The sequence below is a fragment of the Elephas maximus genome, chromosome 3, assembly GCF_024166365.1.
Source record: "Elephas maximus indicus isolate mEleMax1 chromosome 3, mEleMax1 primary haplotype, whole genome shotgun sequence".
Taxonomy (NCBI): Eukaryota; Metazoa; Chordata; class Mammalia; order Proboscidea; family Elephantidae; genus Elephas; species Elephas maximus.
This window is the reverse complement of record NC_064821.1, coordinates 49967136-49987204: the sequence shown is the minus strand read 5'-3', so window position 1 is coordinate 49987204 and position 20069 is coordinate 49967136. Positions and strand designations below refer to the sequence as shown.

General features: G+C 42.0%; 1 protein-coding gene across 2 annotated transcripts in view; it reads right to left on the bottom strand.

Moving 5' to 3' along the window:
* Positions 1-282: 282 nt before the first annotated feature.
* The window catches only part of UBE4B (ubiquitination factor E4B), a 159388-nt gene continuing 139601 nt past the window's right edge, over positions 283-20069 (bottom strand). For both annotated transcript variants that reach the window (XM_049877871.1, XM_049877870.1), the window contains 6 exons: positions 18337-18481; positions 12940-13074; positions 10205-10396; positions 2912-3086; positions 2167-2313; positions 283-1854 (listed from right to left, as the gene is read on the bottom strand). In XM_049877871.1, the coding sequence (XP_049733828.1) occupies positions 1793-1854; positions 2167-2313; positions 2912-3086; positions 10205-10396; positions 12940-13074; positions 18337-18481 (856 nt within the window). In that variant the 3' untranslated portion in view covers positions 283-1792. The remainder of the gene's footprint in view (positions 1855-2166; positions 2314-2911; positions 3087-10204; positions 10397-12939; positions 13075-18336; positions 18482-20069) is intronic.

Genomic DNA, 20069 nt, shown 5'->3' with positions numbered 1-20069 from the left:
AATGTCTATGAACTGGGTTGGATCTAAGTAAAAATCTTGCAGGCCAGGGAGAGGATAGTGTCACAACCTGAGCAGGGCAAGAGGTGAAAGATGACAAAGCTCTCTACCCCTCAAATCAGCATACAGTACAAATGAGAACCAAATGTAGCACAAAGAATGACACTAATAATAAAGTTCTATTTTAAAAACAGCAACTCCTAACTGGCTCCGGAAAAGATAACTGGCCACATGCATCCCCTTTTGCCCGCTCCAAGAAAAGAAGAGACTCAAAGAAGATTCCTTCTGAATGTGTATCACCATTTATTGTATTTTGAGTTAGAAATTGAACAGAGGACATTGTCTGTAGAGGGGGGAAAAAAGGAAAAGAAAAAGAAAGTATGTTTTCGTAGACTTAATTTCTTTAAAACACTTTATGGTTTCAAATCCTTTTTTACCCCAAAGGAAATTCAAGAATTCAAGTATGTTGAGTAGGGAGAAGTAATACAAAAAGGTAGATGTGTATGTATCTGTGTGTGTGTGTGTGTGTATGCACATGTGTGTTTAAATAAACAGACATACTTCCACATTTCTTGCACCCTTTTTTGCTTTGGTAAGGCCAAGCCCCAAAGGACACGTCATACAAATGACCCTGCTTCTAACTCACAGTCTCAAGAGTTGAGGAATTTATTTCCCTCATAGGACAACTATAAAGGTTTAGAACTGTCATGTAGCATTAAAAAAACCACCCCTTACCCCCCAAAAACATAAGTCATGTAAGTCCTGATATACTTAAACACCTCCTTTGCTGCGGCTGTTTCTTAGAGTCCTAATTAAAAAAAAACAAAACAAAAACCAAAACCAAACCCATTGCCATCAAGTTGATTCTGACTCATAGCGACCCTACAGAACAGAGTAGAACTGCCCCATAGGGTTTCCAAGGAGCGCCTGGTGAATGTGAACTGCTGACCTTTTGGTTAGCAGCTGTAGCACTTAGCCACCACGCCACCAGGGTTTCCAGAGTCCTAATAGAGGGCTTATCATAAGGACCGAAGCAGCAGGATTCTCTTTATTTTCTTCAGGATAAAAAATTTAAGAGGGACATTTCAAAAGAAAAAAAATAAATAAATAAAAATAAAAACTGAAATTCAAATTCTGAAAATATCTTGCCTTTTTTATTAATCATGTCATCTAACACCAATTAAAAAAACAAATATGTGAATATGATATAAAAATACGACCCCAGGATTAGCACTTTGTTGCAGGCACAGTTATCTCACAGAATGTATGTTTGGAGGGCCAGGGAAAGGAGTTTATTTTTGTTTTTGCTTCTCTTAAAAAAAATCCACAGCAGTGCAAGTAGGGTCAGGAAAGAGGAGGGGCAGGGGGAGATATTTAGCAGCAAAATGTCCAAGGTTCTCTAATCACAATCAAATCAACGGATACTGGGTTTAAAAAAAAAAACTAACAGATAAAGGAGATGCTGCCAAGACCCACTTGTCATTGCTGTAAGACTTCAGTTGCAAAAGCCCCAAATGGTGACATGTGAAGGACGTGCGTTATTACACAAGCAATCATAACATGTGTCCCTCGAGCTTTGGACCGTGTTTGTCACTTAAATATATGTACAGGAATTGGGCTCCTCTTCTCGTCACGTCCTTTCAGGTCTCTACCGTTTGGTCACTCGGGGTGGGCTCGTGGCACGTTTGGCCACATTTGGCCGCCAACGTTTTTGCAGCATTTCCGCCACCAATGCTGCTTCTGTGTGCCTCACTGGCCTTGGCTGTTCCAAGCAGGGGTGGGCAAGGGGGACGGTTTAATGATCACTGTTCTGTTTCTCTTTCATCCAGGCGTGAATCTGTTCTTTCAGTTCTGGCACTGAGGAAAGAAAAGGAAAGGAGGGTTAAGGCCCCAGGTGGGAGGGTTCTTCCCAAAAGTGAGCAAGGCTCAGAATTTTGTACGAATGGAGAGAAAAGGCTATTCATTCCCACGTTAAGCTGAGACTGCCGAAGGAATAGAACCAGAAAAGGAAAGACCAGAATTTTACAGGGGAAAAAAAAAAAAAAAGGGCAAAGAGTGTTTCATATGTTTTCTGTATTTGATAAATTTCCCTCTTTCGATTCACCTCTGGTTGTCTTAACCTCTTGGTACTGATATCAGCATTGCAACTCAAGCTGCCCCCTCCCCTACCTGGCTCCAGCATGCTCTCTGTCAGCGTCTGTCGGTTGAAGGGGTCCGTGGGGGAATTCAGCAAGTGCCGCAGGATGATGGAGCGGTCCATGATGGTGCCAGAGGGCAGCCGCACTGGGTCAGTCATCAGGGTGTCCATCAGAGGGTCTGCAGGACAAAGACCCTTCGTAAACCAAACTCTAATCTAATAATAGAGCCTAAAACTGAAAAAGAAAACAGAACAAAGCCTCTCCTATCAGTGAAAATATATCCATAGGTAGAGCAATCAAATGGCCCCTTCTAGGTCCCTGAGTTCAGGATGAAATCTGCATTAGACCAGGGCATATGCATTGCCTCTTGCTGCTGGGAAAGTAGCCTTTTGTTAGCTGGTGCTGGAAGGAAAGAATAGAGAAGACAGACCAGGGACAGACACAGTGGCAGGCCCTCACAAGAGAAGGTGGCAGGCTAGGATCCTTTATCTTAAGACTGCTTAGATGTCTTTGAAAACAGGGATCCCCACTTATAAAGGCAATGCTGCCCTTGGGATCTTCAGCGTGGTTATCCGGTTTGATTTCTGGCTAAGGGCTTTCTTTGTATTTCTTTTAATTTACAATATGAACTAAAATTAGGCAAATGCAATTTCAGATAAAGTGTTTTAGAAAGCAACTACAGCATGCCATTAAAAAGTTGAAAACACAGAATGCACCCTTTTCATGTTAACTCCAAATCAAAGAATTCTGCATTGAAAAGAGCAGCCTCGACTTGCCTCGGAACTCGTCTGGGGCGTCGCTATAGTCGATTTCTGCCCGCGCGTTCTTGGCTACGATCTCTTCTACTTTCTCGGCCAGAAGCTTAAACTTCTCTATTGCTATTGTGGATTTGATCCCCGCCTTCCGCATCTTCGAAATCACTTCTTCAAACAACTCCTTGCTGTAGGATCTCTGCAAATGAGGAAAGGCAATATGAGGAGTGCGTACACTTCAGGCAGAAAATGCAAGCTGCAGAAAATACCCCTTATATGATCCATTTGTGTGCACCTTCTTCTTCTTAATAAAGTCCTAAAACTATAAATGCATCGAGAAGACTAGAATAATACACGCCAAATTGTAAAGGTCACCTTACCTCTGGAATTGAGGCAAATGAGGGGAGATTTTTTTTACTAATAATTTTTATTGAGCTTTAAGTGAAAGTTTACAAATCAAGTCAGTCTGTCACATATAAGCTTACATACACCTTACTCCATACTCCCACTTACTCTCCCCTTAATGAGTCAGCCCTTCCAGTCTATCCTTTCGTGACAATTTTGCCAGCTTCTAACCCTCTCTACCCTCCTATCTCCCCTTCAGACAGGAGATGCCAACACGGTCTTAAGCGTCCACCTGATACAAGTAGCTCACTCTTCATCAGCATCTCTCTCCAACCCATTGTCCAGTCCCTTCCATGTCTGATGAGTTGTCTTCGGGAGTGGTTCCTGTCCTGGGCCAACAGAAGGTTTGGGGACCATGACCGCCGGGATTCCTCTAGTCTCAGTCAGACCATTAAGTCTAGTCTTTTTATGAGAATTTGGGGTCTGCATCCCACTGATCTCCTGCTGCCTCAGGGTTTCTCTGTTGTGCTCCCTGTCAGGGCAGTCATCGGTTGTGGCCAGGCACCATCTAGTTCTTCTGGTCTCAGGATGATGTAAGACTCAGGTTCATGTGGCCCTTTCTGTCTCCTGGGCTCATAGTTGTCGTGTGACCTTGGTGTTCTTGTTCTTCATTCTCCTTTGATCCAGGTGGGTTGAGACCCACTGATGCATCTAGATGGCTGGAGGGGAGATTTTTGAATTTTTACAGCAAGCTTGCATTTCTATTCAAGATTAGATATTAGGAAGGAAGGGCAGCTCGTCTATTTCCGTGCTTGAGGGCACTGTGCCCTAGCAATGTATCAGGAGGTGGACATTTCAGCTCCTTCTCTGGATGCAAACATTGTGAAAACAGACCAGTATGGTTCATACTTTAAAGGTGTTTTCTCCCATTCACTGTCAATCCTTTAAGATGATTTAGTTCAACATTCTCAAAAGCCAGGGCTCCTCTAACAGACTACCCTGATGAAGGCGTGAACTGGCCTGGGAGCAGACACGATTTAAGTCCACTAGAGGGGTAGGGGTTTAAAGGACAAGTGTTAACCGCAGATCCAGCCAAACCTGGATTTGAATTCTCGCTCTGTCACCTACCAGCTGTGTGCTGTTGTTGAGTACCATCAAGCTGATTTTCAACCACAGCAATCCCATGTAACAGTAGAACTGCCCCACAGGGTTTTCTATGCTGTAATCTTTACAGGAGCGGATCACCAGGTCTTTTCTCCCATGGAGCTACTTGGGTGGGATTGAACTGCTAACCTCTCGGTTAGCAGCTGAGTGCTTAACTACTGTGCCACCAGGGTTCCTTTATACCAGCTGTGTAGTCTTAGGCAAATTTCTAACTCTTCTGAGCAAAAGTTTCCATGGGTGAAAAACACAAAGCAAAAAACCAAATCAGTTGCTGTCAACTCAGCTCTAACTCGTGGCAACACCATGTGTGTCAGAGTGGAACTGAACTCCGTTGGGTTTCCTGTCACTGATTTTTCAGAAGTAGATCACCAGACCTTTCTTCTGAGGTGCCTCTGGATGGACTTGAACCTCCAACCTTTCAGTTAGCAGCCAAGCACATTAATGTTTATACCACCCAAGGATTCCTATACACCCACCTCACAGCTGTCTAATTCATTTAAAACACTGACACTACAAAATATCAAAGTATACAATATTTTGCATTTATGGTAAAAGCATTGGCCACTTGTCCATTCAGTGACAATGATGTAAGTAGAAGAAGGGAATGCTTACACCTGAGGCTCTGTATGATAAGACTACAAGTACTAGTCACATCAGGTAAAACCCAGAAAACTTAGACCAAAAAAAAATTACATTGTGAAACAGACAAGCGTCAGTCTGTCTCTCCTTCTCTGACCTGTGAGTCTGCACATCTGTGAGAATTCACAAGCGTACCCCTGGAAAAGGGCTGGGAGCCAGCCAGCTGGCTGCAGCACTGACCCGTGTAGACTGGTGTTCTGAAGCACACCCCTTCCCCAGACACGCCACTGCAATAAAAACCAGGCCCACCTGGGCTTGTACCATCCACTTGAGCCAGACCGGGGCATCTGTTCTCCAGCCCCCAGCCTTGGCCTGGAAGAGCTTCTGCTCCTGATTCCATTCACTACTCTACTGTGGGTACCAGGGCTTTACACTATTCATGTCCTTGAGTTTTGCTCCCAATAATGTGACCCATGATGTACAACTATGGATTTACATCAACAACTACAGTACGAAGTCATCTCAGTAAGTCACACATCGTTGAACGTCCATGATACATTCTGTGAAGTAGGACGTTATGTGATTTGGACGTCGTGCAAACACCATATTACATACTTAGTGAAGCTGTATGGGATACTGCTGCTATTGCTAGCACTGGTTTTTCTGCATTTGGGAGCCATGATGTACTTCACGGTAATATTTCCAGAAGAAAATTAAACAGAGAGATAATGCTACAACACTCAAGAGACACGTGATACATGAGATTAGATGCTGCTGCCTATGGGTAGAAGCCACACTGTTATATGTAAAATTTTTATTTCTAAGTAGGCAAAGTTGACATTAAAATAACGATAGAAAATACAATATAGCACATACATAAGCCAGTAACATAGGCATTTATCATGACTATCAAGACCTATGTGTTACAGGTTATATATGTACTGTATCATTATATGCCTGGGAGCATAATCATTTTGTACACAAGAGACATGTGTTGTGTGTGGGAAGCTGTTGTGTTTGCTATGTCAGTTACATCCCCTACATAACATTTCCCAAACGGGATTTCTGAACCCTATTGCAACCTTACGGGATCACGAACATATATGTGGTTGGACGTTGTCCAAACGGACATTATATGGCACATGACTATACTTGGGTTCTCTCAGAGTGCTGGATTGAAATTCCTCAATCTTTCTTTCTTTTTTTAACTTCATTTCTAAATAAGTGCACAGGCTCACTTTCTCTCTCCACACACCCACACCCCTTATTAATCCATGCAACTGACAGCGAAAGAGTGAAAGGAGGATGCCTGGGCCTAGCAAAAATCTTCTAGAACCCAGTAAAGGTCAGAGAGCCTCTGTTATATTTTCTAAAAGTGAAATACTATATTAATTTAACACTTTATTCAGTGTCTAATTATTATGATCCAGGTAAGCCACAGTTCCATTCCCTTGAGGGAGGGCACAGAAGACAAATGGCAGAAAGACTGTCATATGTAGGAAGGGTAAAAAGGCGTACGGAATTACTGGAGCACAGGGAGAGGCGCTGCTATAGACAATACTGAGACAATTTCGCCAGGCAGTTTTTGATCTTCTCTTTGTAACGAGTAGCCATTTCTTGGCCCATTTCTTATCAACATAAAAAACCACCCATTCTATACATAAAAAGATGATGAATTTTTAACCAGTTGATTTGTGCTTGCTTAGTGTAGTGAGGATTATTAGAAACCAAAGGGTATTTATGATAAGGGGACATGGCATTAAGCCTCAAAGAGCAGTGACATCAATGAACCAACCAAACAGATATTACTGAGCTGCTTCTTCAAGTTCGGTATGGTAGGGGTCAGGCAAGAAGAGTGGTTACAAAATTAAACAGGAAACTATCTGATAAGCGATTAATACCCAGACCACAGAAAGAAAGCTTACAACTCAACAACACAAAGATAAACAACCCAATTAAGAAATGGGCAAATGACTTGAATAGACATTTCTTCAAAGAGGATATACAAATGGCCAACAAGTACGCGAAAAGATGCTCAACAATGCTAGTCATTAGGGAAATGCAAATCAAAAACACAATGAGATATCATCCCCACTAGGATGGTTATAATTTAAAAAATGGAAAATAACAAGGGTTGGCAAGGATGGAGAAATAGGAACCCCTGCACACTGCTACCGGGAATGTAAAATGGTTCAACACTGTGGAAAATAGTTTGATTGTTCCTTAAAAAGTTAAACAAAGAATTACCATATGACCCAGCTATTCCCTCCTAGGTATATATCCCCCAAACTGAAAACAGGTATTCAAATAAATAACTGTACACAAATTATTCACAATAGTCAAAAGGTAGAAACAACCCAAATGTTCATCAACAGATGAATGGATAAACAAGATGTAGTATATCTATACAATGGAATATTAATTTAAAAAGGAATGAAGTCCCGATACATGTTACATGAATGAACCTTGAAAACATTATGCTGAGTGAAAGAGGCCAGACACAAAAGGTCATACATTGTATTATTCCATTTATATGAAATATCCAGAATAGGTAAATCCATTGAGACAGAAAGAAGGTTAGTGGTTGCCAGGGCCTGGGGCGGGAGGATGATGAGGAATAACTGTTTAATGGGTTTGAGGTCTCCTTGGGGGAGATGAAAATGTTTTGGTGATAGTTGCACAACATTGTAAATGTACTAAATGCCACTAACTGTACACTTTAAAAGGGTTAATTTTATGTTATGTAGATTTCACCACAATAAAAAATAAAATAAAAAAGAAGCAGGAAATCTATGGGACGCAGAGTCAATATTCTACATCCCTCCTCGGCTTCCTTCTATATTAGAGGAAGAAACTTTGGAAAGACTGCATGGGAGAAGGTGTGTGACTTCCAATGGGCTCTTCCTTATTTGTTTTTAAATGGAAAATGGTGTTAGACACAACTCCACAAACTGTCAGAGCTTCAGTCTTCCATGGAAGTCGAGTCTGCCAGTAAAAGCAGAGTCAGAAGTGGCCATCGATGCAGGTCACAGCACTGACCCAAGTGGCTCTTCATGCTACTGCCTCTGTTCACCCTCTGGACACTGGTCTTCAGACCCTTCTTGGTATGAAGGGAGAGAAGCCTCTTTCTTTCCTTGTAAAAGTGCCATTTTCTTCTTCCCTTTGTTTTCCCAGGAAAACAAGATACAACAAACCAAACCAAAACTATTGCTTCCAAAGAGAAGACAAAATTCTACTTCTCATCTGACACTTTCTAGCCTTTCATCCTCTTCCAAAACAATCAAGTAGCCATGCCCCCACCTAGCCAATAAAAACTGAAAATGCCCAACAATCACCACAAACAACATACTGTAAGAGGAAAAAAAAAAAAAAAAATCCACCGAAAATGTGTTGCTCTTGCCACTGTGTCACTGGCATGTATGTGTTTGCCTTATGAATCTGTAAGAACAGGGCTATGTAGACACTCATGAACACCTTGTGCCACTGTACAGAAACCGCTGTCAACAACGCAAGGCAGGTGCCTCCACAGGTTGCCACCACAATCCACAGGCATTACCAGGCAGTATGGCCATTCTGTTGGTCACCAAGGAAAGGCAGCTTGATAAAGCACTTCTTTATAACCTACTCGGTTTTCATTGTCTCATTGGGTGTGATCTGCTTGTTCACACTGCAACCTTTGTGTTACGCCAACCTCTTGTGATGTGTGCAGCCACAGCAGACTTAGCAGGAGAAGAGGGAGCACGCTAAATGATGACTCTCCAGGACCCTATATAGTAAAAATGGAAGAGTCTCTGGGGGACTCTTCATACCTCTGATCTCTAGTTGGGCTATGGAAGTCCACCTACAGCCCTGCTGCTACCCAAGGTAGGCGACCTATCTTCATTAGTCAGCGTTTCCATTTTCTTTTCCTCACTAGACTACCACTGACCTTCCGTTTCTAAATATGTACCATATTATATGGTTATAGGCAAGAGACACAGTACAATATTTTAACAACTCCCAAATATAACTGCAATCTCCCAATGCTGTCTTTTACCACTATTTCCTATGGAAAAACTGCTTTATGCATATGTACTTATTTTCCGTTAAGGCCACTCGGTCAAGACCACTTCCCTTGTTTATCTCAAAAAGTACCTTCGTATGTGAATTATATCTCAGTAAACTGGTTATTTAAAAAAAAAAAAAGTACTGATAATTCCTCTATTTTAACATTATTCTTTTGGATGAGACATGGGTAAAGAACCTTCTAGAATGCCTATTGATGGTTAACCTGAGATCTAAGTAGTATTTGCATAAATAGTGTGAACAAAAATACAGAGAGAGAAATAAGCATTGCACGTTCTAGGGATTTTAAATGAAGAGCAGACAGGTTGAGAATATGGGTTTAGGACTAGACTGCCTGCCTATGAACCCTGCCTCTATCCCATACTAACTCTGGGGCCTTGAGCAAGCTATTTAACCTCTTTGTGCCTCAGTCTCCTCATTTTGAAATAAGGAATTTAATAGAACCTACATTATAGGATTTCGAGAGGACTGAATGAATAAAAATGATGGAAAGTAGTTCAAATTTGGTATACAGTTAATAAGCATTAGCCATTATTATACTGAAGATGATGCAGGACAGAAGAACACGGAGAAAGGGGAAGCCCTTTATGAGATCATTGGAAAATCTGGTTGGGGAGGGCTATCTTAGGCTACATTGGTAGCCATGAAAACAAAGAACACAAAACTAGGTCAAGAAACAGATCTGACCACAGGGCACACCACCACATGAGGTTTTAGGCCTGGAAGACCACAAAAATAATGGCAGCACTAAAGTAGGGAACTTTGGTAGAAGGTTTGGATTTGCTAAGAAAGTCAGGCTCTTCTGTGAATGTAATGGATTTGTGGAGTAGGCCCTTAGCAAGATCAGGTAGGAAATGAACTGGAGACAGATCTGGGCCAAATCCAACTCTGTAATTCCAAAGGGAAACAACCGAGATATATCCTTTACACTAGACAAGCTCCCTTGCCATCACGACCATTATTTTCATTTACATCCTAAAAACTTCTCAAACCACAGTTTGAAAGTTATCACTTCCTTCATTTCACATGGAGAAGGGGAAGATGATATGTGATTACATAGAGTCTCCCAGTAAATCTGCAGAGAAGCAAACTAAGGTCTCCCAGTTCAGCAGCGAGAACCCCACATGCCCCCCGAGATGGCCTTTCTGTCCCTTAGACACTGACCTGGTCATCAGCAATGGCTTTAGCAAAGCGAGCACAGTCCAGCTGCAAGTATATATCTGTCAGTTGGTCCAATAGCTTCTTTGGTTCAAAGCCGTATTTCTCAGGATTTTCAACTTTCAGGTCGCGGCACTTGGGGCCACAGAGTTGCTGAAGATTGAAGTTTAGCATTGCAGCCAATCGGGGTCCAAGTTCCTAGGAAACCATAAGATAATAGGACAATTGATGCTGTTGAGACAAGTGAGAAGGACGAAAAAAGCTCCCATTTCAGGGAAGGAAGAATTGACTGGATGAATCTTCAGAGTCCCTTTTATGTGCTGCGTATTATTAAGGTGGAGAAGGACAACGTTCTATTCAAAATTTTCTTTTCTGCCCATTTCTAATCTGATAATTTTAATACTTAATGGAAGGTTGCAGGCTGATAGCACATTTATAAATAGCAACACTGGGTAATCTTCTCTTTAAATACATCTTTTAATTACAAAAACATGAGACAGGTAAAAGAAAAAAAATTATTCATAACTCCACCTTCATAATACAAGTCATGAAAGGGTTTGTGTATGGTCTTCCAGCCATCATGTAATGCATTATTTTTCATAAATTTCAAAAGTTCCTTACAGTTTAGACAGCGTACGTCATTCTTATTTATCAGATATAATGCAGACAGAAATGTAAATGAGTAGAAGATAAAATTTCTGTCACCAGTGAGATAAACTTAAGTGAAACAACTAGAAAGCAATGATACAACAATATGTAATAATAGCATAAGAATACACAATACACACTGCAGTTGGGTACATACTGCTTTAAGCAAAAGTGAAACAGGAAAATTTGGCTTAGGTATAATTAATTGTTAAGAAGCTGTGAAATAAAGGAGCGATCAGATCAGGACAGAGTCTGTCATTAAAGGGTTCTTGAAGACAGGGAGTTCTGAGGTAGTTAATAAAGGAAACAAAAAATGGTGCAGCAAAGGGAAGGAAGAAGGAAACAGAAAAATCAAAGCAGGTACAGGTCCAAGGTCAAGGGCAGAGGACCAGAGGCAGAGTGTGTTGATGGATTATTGTTGTTGCTGTTTTTAGGTGCCATTGAGTCGACTCCAACTCATAGTGACTCCATGTGACAGAGCAGAACTGCCCCATAGGGTTTTCCTGGCTGTAACCTTTGTGGAAGCAGATTGCCAAGTCTTTCTTCTGTGGAGCTGTTGGGTGGGATCGAACAGCCAACCTTTTGGTTATCAGCCGAGCGCCTAACCATTACGCCATGAGGGCTCCTTATTGATGGCTCAGGGCTCAATAAAACTTAATTTTAATTGACATGAAAATATTAGGCTTAGCTTTCAATAATTACTTTGAAAAATGAAGAACCTAGAACTAAAAATAGGCTCTTGATGATTTAATCTCAAATAATTCATTATAGTTTCCTACCTTATAACAATCAAATGCCATTGCCATTAGAGTCACTGAACTTACAATAAAACATGGTTCAGGGCAGAGGCTGGCAAACTACTACCCATGGGCCAAATAAGGCCCAACATCTGTTTTGTAAATAAAGTTTTATTGGAACACAGTCACACTCATTTGTTTACGTATTGTCTATGGTTGTTTCTGTGCTACAACAGCAGACTTGAATAGTTGTGACAGAGACCACGCGGCCCACAAAGCCTGAACTATTTATTATCTGGCCTCTACAGAGAAAGTTTAAAGAAATGTCATTTTGTAAACCATTAAGGGAAGCAAGTGTCTGAACTATCTTGTTTAAATTAGTTGTGGTGTTCTTATGTTTTCAACAATGAGCTCTATTTTGTTTCACACCTCACTGCTCTGGTACTCCAAGCTGTTTATGAAGAGACAGAAGATGGAGAATGGGAAGAAAGCAGGAGCCACAGGCCAGGGTGCGGCAATAATCCCTCTCCTGGTGACAATAAAAGGAATCGTGTGACAAAGGTTAACAAAGGAGATATGATGTAGTAAAATTATATTCCATTGTAAACTCTGTCTCCGTAAAGCCAAATAACTACTGAACCTCAGGTATCTTTCTTCTTTTCCTCACTACCCTTGTGCAGGCCTCACCATAAAGCTTCTAACTGCCTGGTGGGACTGGTCAAAGCAAGGCATAGATCTCAGTTATGTTGCTCAGTTTCAATTTTAGAAATAGGACCCAGGTCTTCTTAATCATGTCAAGCCCAGCCATTTTGACTACCTTTGATCTACCATAAACCCTAATTATGGCTCTCATTAACCTTTGGTTTCCTGAGTGTAACAAAGCTACATCTAAGAGAATCAGAAAAGACCTTACACGTGAAAGTAGAAATAATTACACAGTAAATAAGAATACTTATATATTAAACAGAAAAAATTGATTATCATACACTCTAATTTCGAATGGATGCTACCGTATACTCTTTCTATAAATAAAACACATAAATCAATAATGAAAAAATACGTCACAGCTTCAACATGAATAAACCAATGTGCTGTCTAAAGAGAAAGTGAATTAAGTCATTTTGGAATGAGTGCGGATTGGGTAGTAGGATTAGACATACTCACTTCAGTCCAGAAACAGAGTATTGTGTGTATTAATTGGCACGACTGGGCACAAAATCAGTAACAGAATTTTACTTATCAGTGAGTGTGAAGCTCGACTTCCCATGATTTCAACAACTATGTTAAATTGTAAGTGATAAAAGTGTGAAGGTGGGATCCAATAGACAAAACAAACATCCTGAAGTTTCTACTCACTGGTCTGAGGAACGGCTTCTGGACCTGCTTGGTGAGGATATGGAACATATCCACCGTTTCTGTTGCCAGGGCAAGATAAGAGCGTGAAACACGTTCGTCCTGAGCGAGCTGAGACTGACGGGCCTGCTGCTGATCCTAGGAAACACAGAACAAATGCCAAACAAATCTCAGTACTACTCGTCAGCTCACCAAGACGCCAAGTGCAAAGGAAAAACACGGTCAGCTCATAACTGGACAAGTGCGTAATGAAGCCAACACGCTTAGGGAACGGTACCACAACCCACACCAGTGAATTTTCTAGCTAACTGAAGCTGCCCCCTTTCTGCACCATAACTCTTTATCTTAATCATGTTGGATATAAATTTTCCTAAAAAGGCATCATACATTTTATTGCCACAACAGAAAGAGTTTTGATGCTAAAAACCTTGGAGTCAGCCTGTTCTGAGTTCCGGTGTCAGAAGGGCTTTGAATAGTGTGGACTTGGCACATTATTTAATTTCCATGAGCCTCAGTTTCCTCAGTGATAAAAGATGTCACCATAATGTCCATGCAGGATTAAAGAGGTACTCTGGTGCTTAATAAATGTTAGTTCACATGGTACTCTGGTGCTTAATAAATGTTAGTTCACTTCCCTTAATAACAACTTTTACTTAGTCATCATTATTTTAAAAATATTTGATGCATTTACTGTACTAAAGCACATAGATTTTGTCCCTACACCAAGTGCCTACAGATCGCTGAGATTTTTGAATTTTGTCTTCCCACTGTTAGGCTGTCACCTCTTACAAGTGTCAGCATGCTTGCCTCCAGCACCGTCCTCCTCCTTCCATTCTGCCATAGGCCGGGAAACGAGATAATAAGGTGTGTTTGACTCATGGGTAAAATAAGGTGGAGCCCTGAAGGCTCTGAGATGGATAAAATACAGAAACATCAGTAAACACTTAAATTCTTACATCTACTCAGAGGCCTTTTTACTTTTTGTTGGGGTGGGGGTGAGGAGGGAAACAGTTGGAATAGCTGAAGTTGCCAACTGAGTGTCCTCAGGGTAAGTGCTATGCTTCTGTTGGTGCTTGGCGGAGACTCTGCAATGACACTGGGTGGCCTGAGCCTCGGTACTCCTTGGTAGGAATGAGCCTACTGAAAGAAAGACTGAACCAGTAAAGGCACAAGAAGAGCAAGAGGAGGGAAACAGTTGGAATAGCTGAAGTTGCCAACTGAGTGTCCTCAGGGTAAGTGCTATGCTTCTGTTGGTGCTTGGCGGAGACTCTGCAATGACACTGGGTGGCCTGAGCCTCGGTACTCCTTGGTAGGAATGAGCCTACTGAAAGAAAGACTGAACCAGTAAAGGCACAAGAAGAGCAAGGCATGAACTATCTAAATGTCTGAGTGTCTCATTCATTCATTTAATGAATATTATCTAGTACTTTCTACATGCCAGGGTTTCCTTTAGACACTGGTGATTGAGTGCAGAACGTGACCGATAAGGCTTCTTGTCCTCATGGAGCAGGTTCCAATTAGGGAGACAAGCAACAAACAGGTGCGCAATAAGTCTAATGGCAATGAATAAAAATAAAGCAGTGTAAGGGGGAGAAAGAGTGATGTTGAGCTCGGGGGATACTATTTTGGAAAGGGTAGTCAGGGAAGGCCATTCTGAGGAGGTGCTATAGATTGAATTGTGCCCCCCAAAAAGATATGTTGACATCCTAACCCCCAGTACCTGTGAATGTGACCTTGTTAGGAAACAGGATCTTTGAAGATGTTTCAATTAACATGAGGTCATACTGGGGTAGGGTGGGTCCTAACCCAATAACCAAAAGGTTGGCAGTTTGAACCCACCACTGGGAGAGAAAGATGTAGCAATCTGCTTGCATAAAGATTACAGCCTTGGAAACCCTGGTGGGACAGTTCTACTCTGTCCTATATGGTTGCTATGAGTCAGAATTCGACTTGACAGCAATGCGTTTGGTTTCTTGGGTCTTTATAAAAAAGACACAGACACAGACAGAGGGAAGAAGGCCATGTTAAGACAGATGGAGGCAGGGATTGGACTGATCCCAAGGAACGCCAAGGATCAACAGCCATCACCAGAAGCTAGGAAAAAGGCATGGAATAGATTTTCCCTCACAGCCTCATGGCTGATACCCAGATTTCTGACTCCAGAATTATGAAACAATAAATCTGTCTTATAAGCCACTCAATTTGTGGTACTTTGCTACGGCAGCCCTAAGAAGCTAAAACAGGAGGTGATATTTAAGTGGCCATCTGAAGGAAATGAGTCAGCAAAAAACTGCGGGAAGTGTTTCAGGTAGAGGGAATAGCAAGCGCAAAGGCCATCTGCTCTGTGAAGAGCAAGGAAGTACAAGTGATTAGGGTAGAGTGAGTGAAAGGGGGAGAGAGATAGGTCACGGCAGAGAAGTATTGTGGGGCAGATACCACAGCACCCTGTAGGCCACAATTTGGAAGGGTTCTGAGCAGATCGGTGATAATGAGTGGATACAAATTTTAACAGCATCTCTCTGGCTGCACAGTGGATTTGGGGAGGAAAGAGGGGGAACCTGGGACAACAAATAGGGGCTATTGCAATAATCCAGGTGAGAGATTAGGGGAGGCTGGAAGTGGTAAGAAGTGGTCAGATAGTGGATATATTTTAAGACAGAGCCTAGAGGCATTTGCTGAAAGAGAGTGAGAGAGAGAGAGACAGTGAGAGAAATGGATAGATAATGACAATTCTAAAGTGGCGGGTCTGAGGTATTGGTAGAATGGAGCTGCCAGTTATTGAGATTGGGCTGACTTAGGAGATTTCGAGGACATCAAGAGTTCAGTTTTGGACAAGTTGAGCTTGGGATACCTATTACACCAGGTAGAGAAGCAAGTCAACAGCTGGTTATATGAGTCTGGAGTCAGAGGTCTGAGCTGGGGGGATAAATTTGAGTCTTGAGACTACAGATATTTAAAGTCTTAGAACAGATGAGATCACCTAGCAATGATTGTCAACTGGGGGATCAGGCCTTGCAAGGCGGTGGTTTTGGTTACCTGATGACTGCCAGCAGGAGGGACATCACTGGCATTAAAGGGGCGGGAGCCAGAAATGCTAAATGTCCTGCAATGTACTGGGCAGTCTCTCATAATAAAGAGAGACCCACCCAAAATTCTAACTGGTGCCTTCACTGAGAAATACTGACATAGCAAATGAGTGAGGAAGGGTGAAGCCTTTGTGCTGAGCACTGAAGTCCTCCATTTAGAGGCTGGGGAAGTAAGGGAGAGCAGCCAGGGAGGTGGGAGGTAAGAAGTGACTTCAATGTCAAACCAAAATTATTTCTGAAATAGCAATTGTTGGGGACTATTTTTGCCTTTTTTTTTCTTCCATTAACACAGAAAATTCAACAGTATATGTTCAGTTGCCTCATAAAGAAATGCTATTAACACTATGAATAGGACAGTGTGTTCCAGATCTGTATCCTAACACCTACTGTAGAGGCTGGTCTACGACAAGCATCACAAAGTGGCTGCTGCAGAGGTATAGGCAAAGGCATGAATGTTCACCTACACTGATTGGGGAAGGCCAACCCTGAGGGAGCATTTGGATAAGATCTTACTCAAACGATGGGGAGGATTTTGAAACATAAAGATGGAAAGTAGAGCATTTTGAACAGAAGGAGTGTCTCAAGGTAAATGACACACTAACTACTCATACGAGCACCTTCTCTGTGTCAGTCCTGAGTACATACATTCCATCTATTATTTTTCCTTGTGGCTTTCTGGCAAGGCAAGCATTATCTGTGACTTATGGTTGAGGAAACAGAGATGAAATAAATTTTAGTGCATGGCAATGCTCATTCTCAAACCCAGGTGCCCTGGACTCCAAAGCTGGGCTCTTTCAACTATGGCTCATCTACTTGCCTCGTTCTGAGAGGGGCTGGGGACTGGTCCAGACCGGTGCCAAATGACAGCATCAGAGGTTAAGATTGGAAGGGTCTCTCAGAAAGACACTAGGGATATTCTCTGAGAGCATCAGGCAAGGGGCTGACTCCATCCTATAGGAGCTGGGAAGCTGTGGCAGGTTTTCGAGGCCCAATAGCAAAATGGTTCATGTGTGTTTAGAAATGCTCATGAGGGTAGTGGGTAAAACAGATTCCAGAGAGTGCCAGTCCAGTGCCAAGGAAACAGGAGAACACCATGGCATCACGGCCAGGATACAATCAGAGGGGCTCAAGGAGCATGGTGGCATAGACATAGAAGAAATCCAGTATTCATGGATCCGGGAGGAAGCCCCGGTAAGGCCCTTTAAGTTTTTAGTTTAAGTATGTTGGTTATGACATGATGCAAAATTCCCATCAAAGCTGCAGGAATCCTTGAACAGAAAACATTCCTTGAATTTGCTTCAAGATCTTACCTTTAAGATACTTCTTGACTCCAAATTATTATAACCGTGACACAATATTTTCACCCTGGGACTGCTACGGCAAGTAAAGAAAAAGTAGCCCTCTCCATGTCTCCATGAAGACTACTTTTGGAAAGCAGTTCTGATTCTGAGCCTGACAACACTAGGGAGAGAACTAACCAACATACGGCAGCATTAGTAGCTGTCAAGGGCCTGGTAACTGATCCAGGACCCATCTAAATGGCATGTCAGGGAAGGGTAGTGGCCTGGGAACATCATACATTTCTCATGGAACCTGGCAAAACAGGACTCTTTTCTATTGTTGTGGTGGTGTTATTAGGTGCCTTTGAGTCAATTCCAACTCATAGCGACCCCATGTAACAGAGTAGAACTGCCCCACAGGGTTTCCTAGGCTGTAATCTTCTCGGGAGTAGATGGCCAGGTCTTTCTCTCGAGGAGCAGTTGGGTGAGTTTGAACTGCCGACCTTTTTGTTAGCAGCTGAGTACTTAGCCATTGCACCATCAGGGACCCTTTCTTTTCTATTAGGAACTAAATATAGAATTTTTTGTTTCAGTTAAAAGAAAACCCAGAATCTTGAGTGATTCATATATTTGTCTAGAGGAGACCATATGAATAATTCAGTTCTTGTCTAACAGACAGATTTTGATCTTAGTTACTTTCACAAATCTTAATCAATATATTCAGACAATAAAAGCTCTTCTCTAAAACAAAAAAACCCCCCAAAACAAAAAGCTTTAAAATTAAAAAGCCAAAGAAAGTTTTTAGGACATATTCTGAAAGGCTTTTCAACTCATTTCTTAGCTTTAGATCAGTTGTGTGAATTTTCTCCTACTCCAAACCTAGGCTATAACTTCATGGCAGCCCACAGGTGGGAAATGTCAGATCTAAAGTTATCAGAGCCATACATGCAGTGCCTGAACTAGAGCTCTGCCCGTGTCCAAAGGCAGAATCCCTGAAAGGCTGCCAAAGCCTCTGGGACTGTGTGTGTCCTCACCCGGGGCAACTGGTCCCACTGCTCTTTGTTCTTCATCTCTTCTTGCACTTCATGGATCCGCTTTAGAGACTCCAGGCTTTCATCAAGCAAAAACGTTGTATCATTTATCAACATGTTTATATAGCGAACAAACTGCTTCCCAGAACTGAAAAGGCAATTACATTGTACATGGTCATACATCTCCCTGAAGCAAAACATGGCAGCAGATCCCAGAAAATGAGCCTCCACCCAGAGTGCCATCTATCTTGCCCTAAAGCTTTGTCCACCTCAGCGTAACTCTGGTACCAGAGAGTTCAAGGACTACTGAGTCTGTTAGATTTTGCTTTTTTTTTTTAAATAACTCATTTTATTTTTGTTGTTATTGAGAATATACACAGCAGAACATATACCAAGTCAACAATTTTTGTTATTGGTTGGTTGTCATGAAGTGGATTCCAACTCATGGTGACCCATGCATTACAGAGTAGAACTGCTCCATAGAGTTTTTTGAGCTGTAATTTTTGTTGTTGTTGTTGAGACTATACACAGCAAAACAAATACCAATTCAACAATTTCTACATGTACAATTCAGTAACACTGATTACATTCTTCGAGCCGTGCAACCACTCTCACCTTCCTCTTGAGTTGTTCCTCCCTCATTAACATAAACTCACTGCTTCCTAAGCCTCTTATCTAATCTTTCGAGAGTGTTGTTGTCAGTTTGACCCCATATACATAGATCTTGAAAGAGCACAATGCTCAAGGCATACATTCCTTATTAGTTAAGCTAAACCGTTGGTTTTAAGAAGACTGCAGGGGATACACGTGTGTGTATACATGTATGTATATATACACACATACATATATGGAAACCCTGGTGGCGTAGTGGTTAAGTGCTATGGCTGCTAACCAAAGGGTCAGCAGTTCGAATCCGCCAGGTACTCCTTGGAAACTCTATGGGGCAGTTCTACTCTATTACCCTGTCCTATAGAGTCACTATGAGTCAGAATCGACTCGATGGCACCGGGTTATATATATATTTTTATTGTGCTTTAAGTGAAAATTTACAAATCAAGCCAGTCTCTCATACAAAAATTTATGTACACCTAGCTGTATACTCCTAGTTACTCTCCCCCAATGAGACAGCACACTCCCTTTCTCCACCGTATTTCCGTGTCCATTCAGCCAGCTTCTGTCCCCTTCTGCCTTCTCATCTCCCCTCCAGACAGGAGCTGCCCACATAGTCTCATGTGTCTACTTGAGCCAAGAAGCTCACTCTTCACCAGTATCATTTTCCAATCCCTGTCTGAAGAGTTAGCTTTGGGAATGGTACCTGTCTTGGGGTAACGGACGGTCTGGGGACCATGACCTCTGGGGTCCTTCTAGTCTCAGCCAGACCATTAAGTCTGGTCTTTTTACAAGAATTTGAGGTCTGCATCCCACTGTTCTCCTGCTCCCTCAGGGGTTCTCTGTTATGTTCTCGGTCAGGGCAGTCATCGGTTGTAGCTGGGTACCATCTAGTTCTTCTGGTCTCAGGCTGATGTAGTCTCAGGTTTATGTGGCCTTTTCTGTCTCTTGGGCTCATAATTACCTTGTGTCTTTGGTGTTCTTCATTTTCCTTTGCCCCAGGTGGATTGAGACCAATTGATGCATCTTAGATGACTGCTTGCTAGCACTTAAGACCACAGACACCACTCTCCAAAGTGGGATGCAGAATGTTTTCTTAATAGATTTTATTATGCCAATTGACCTAG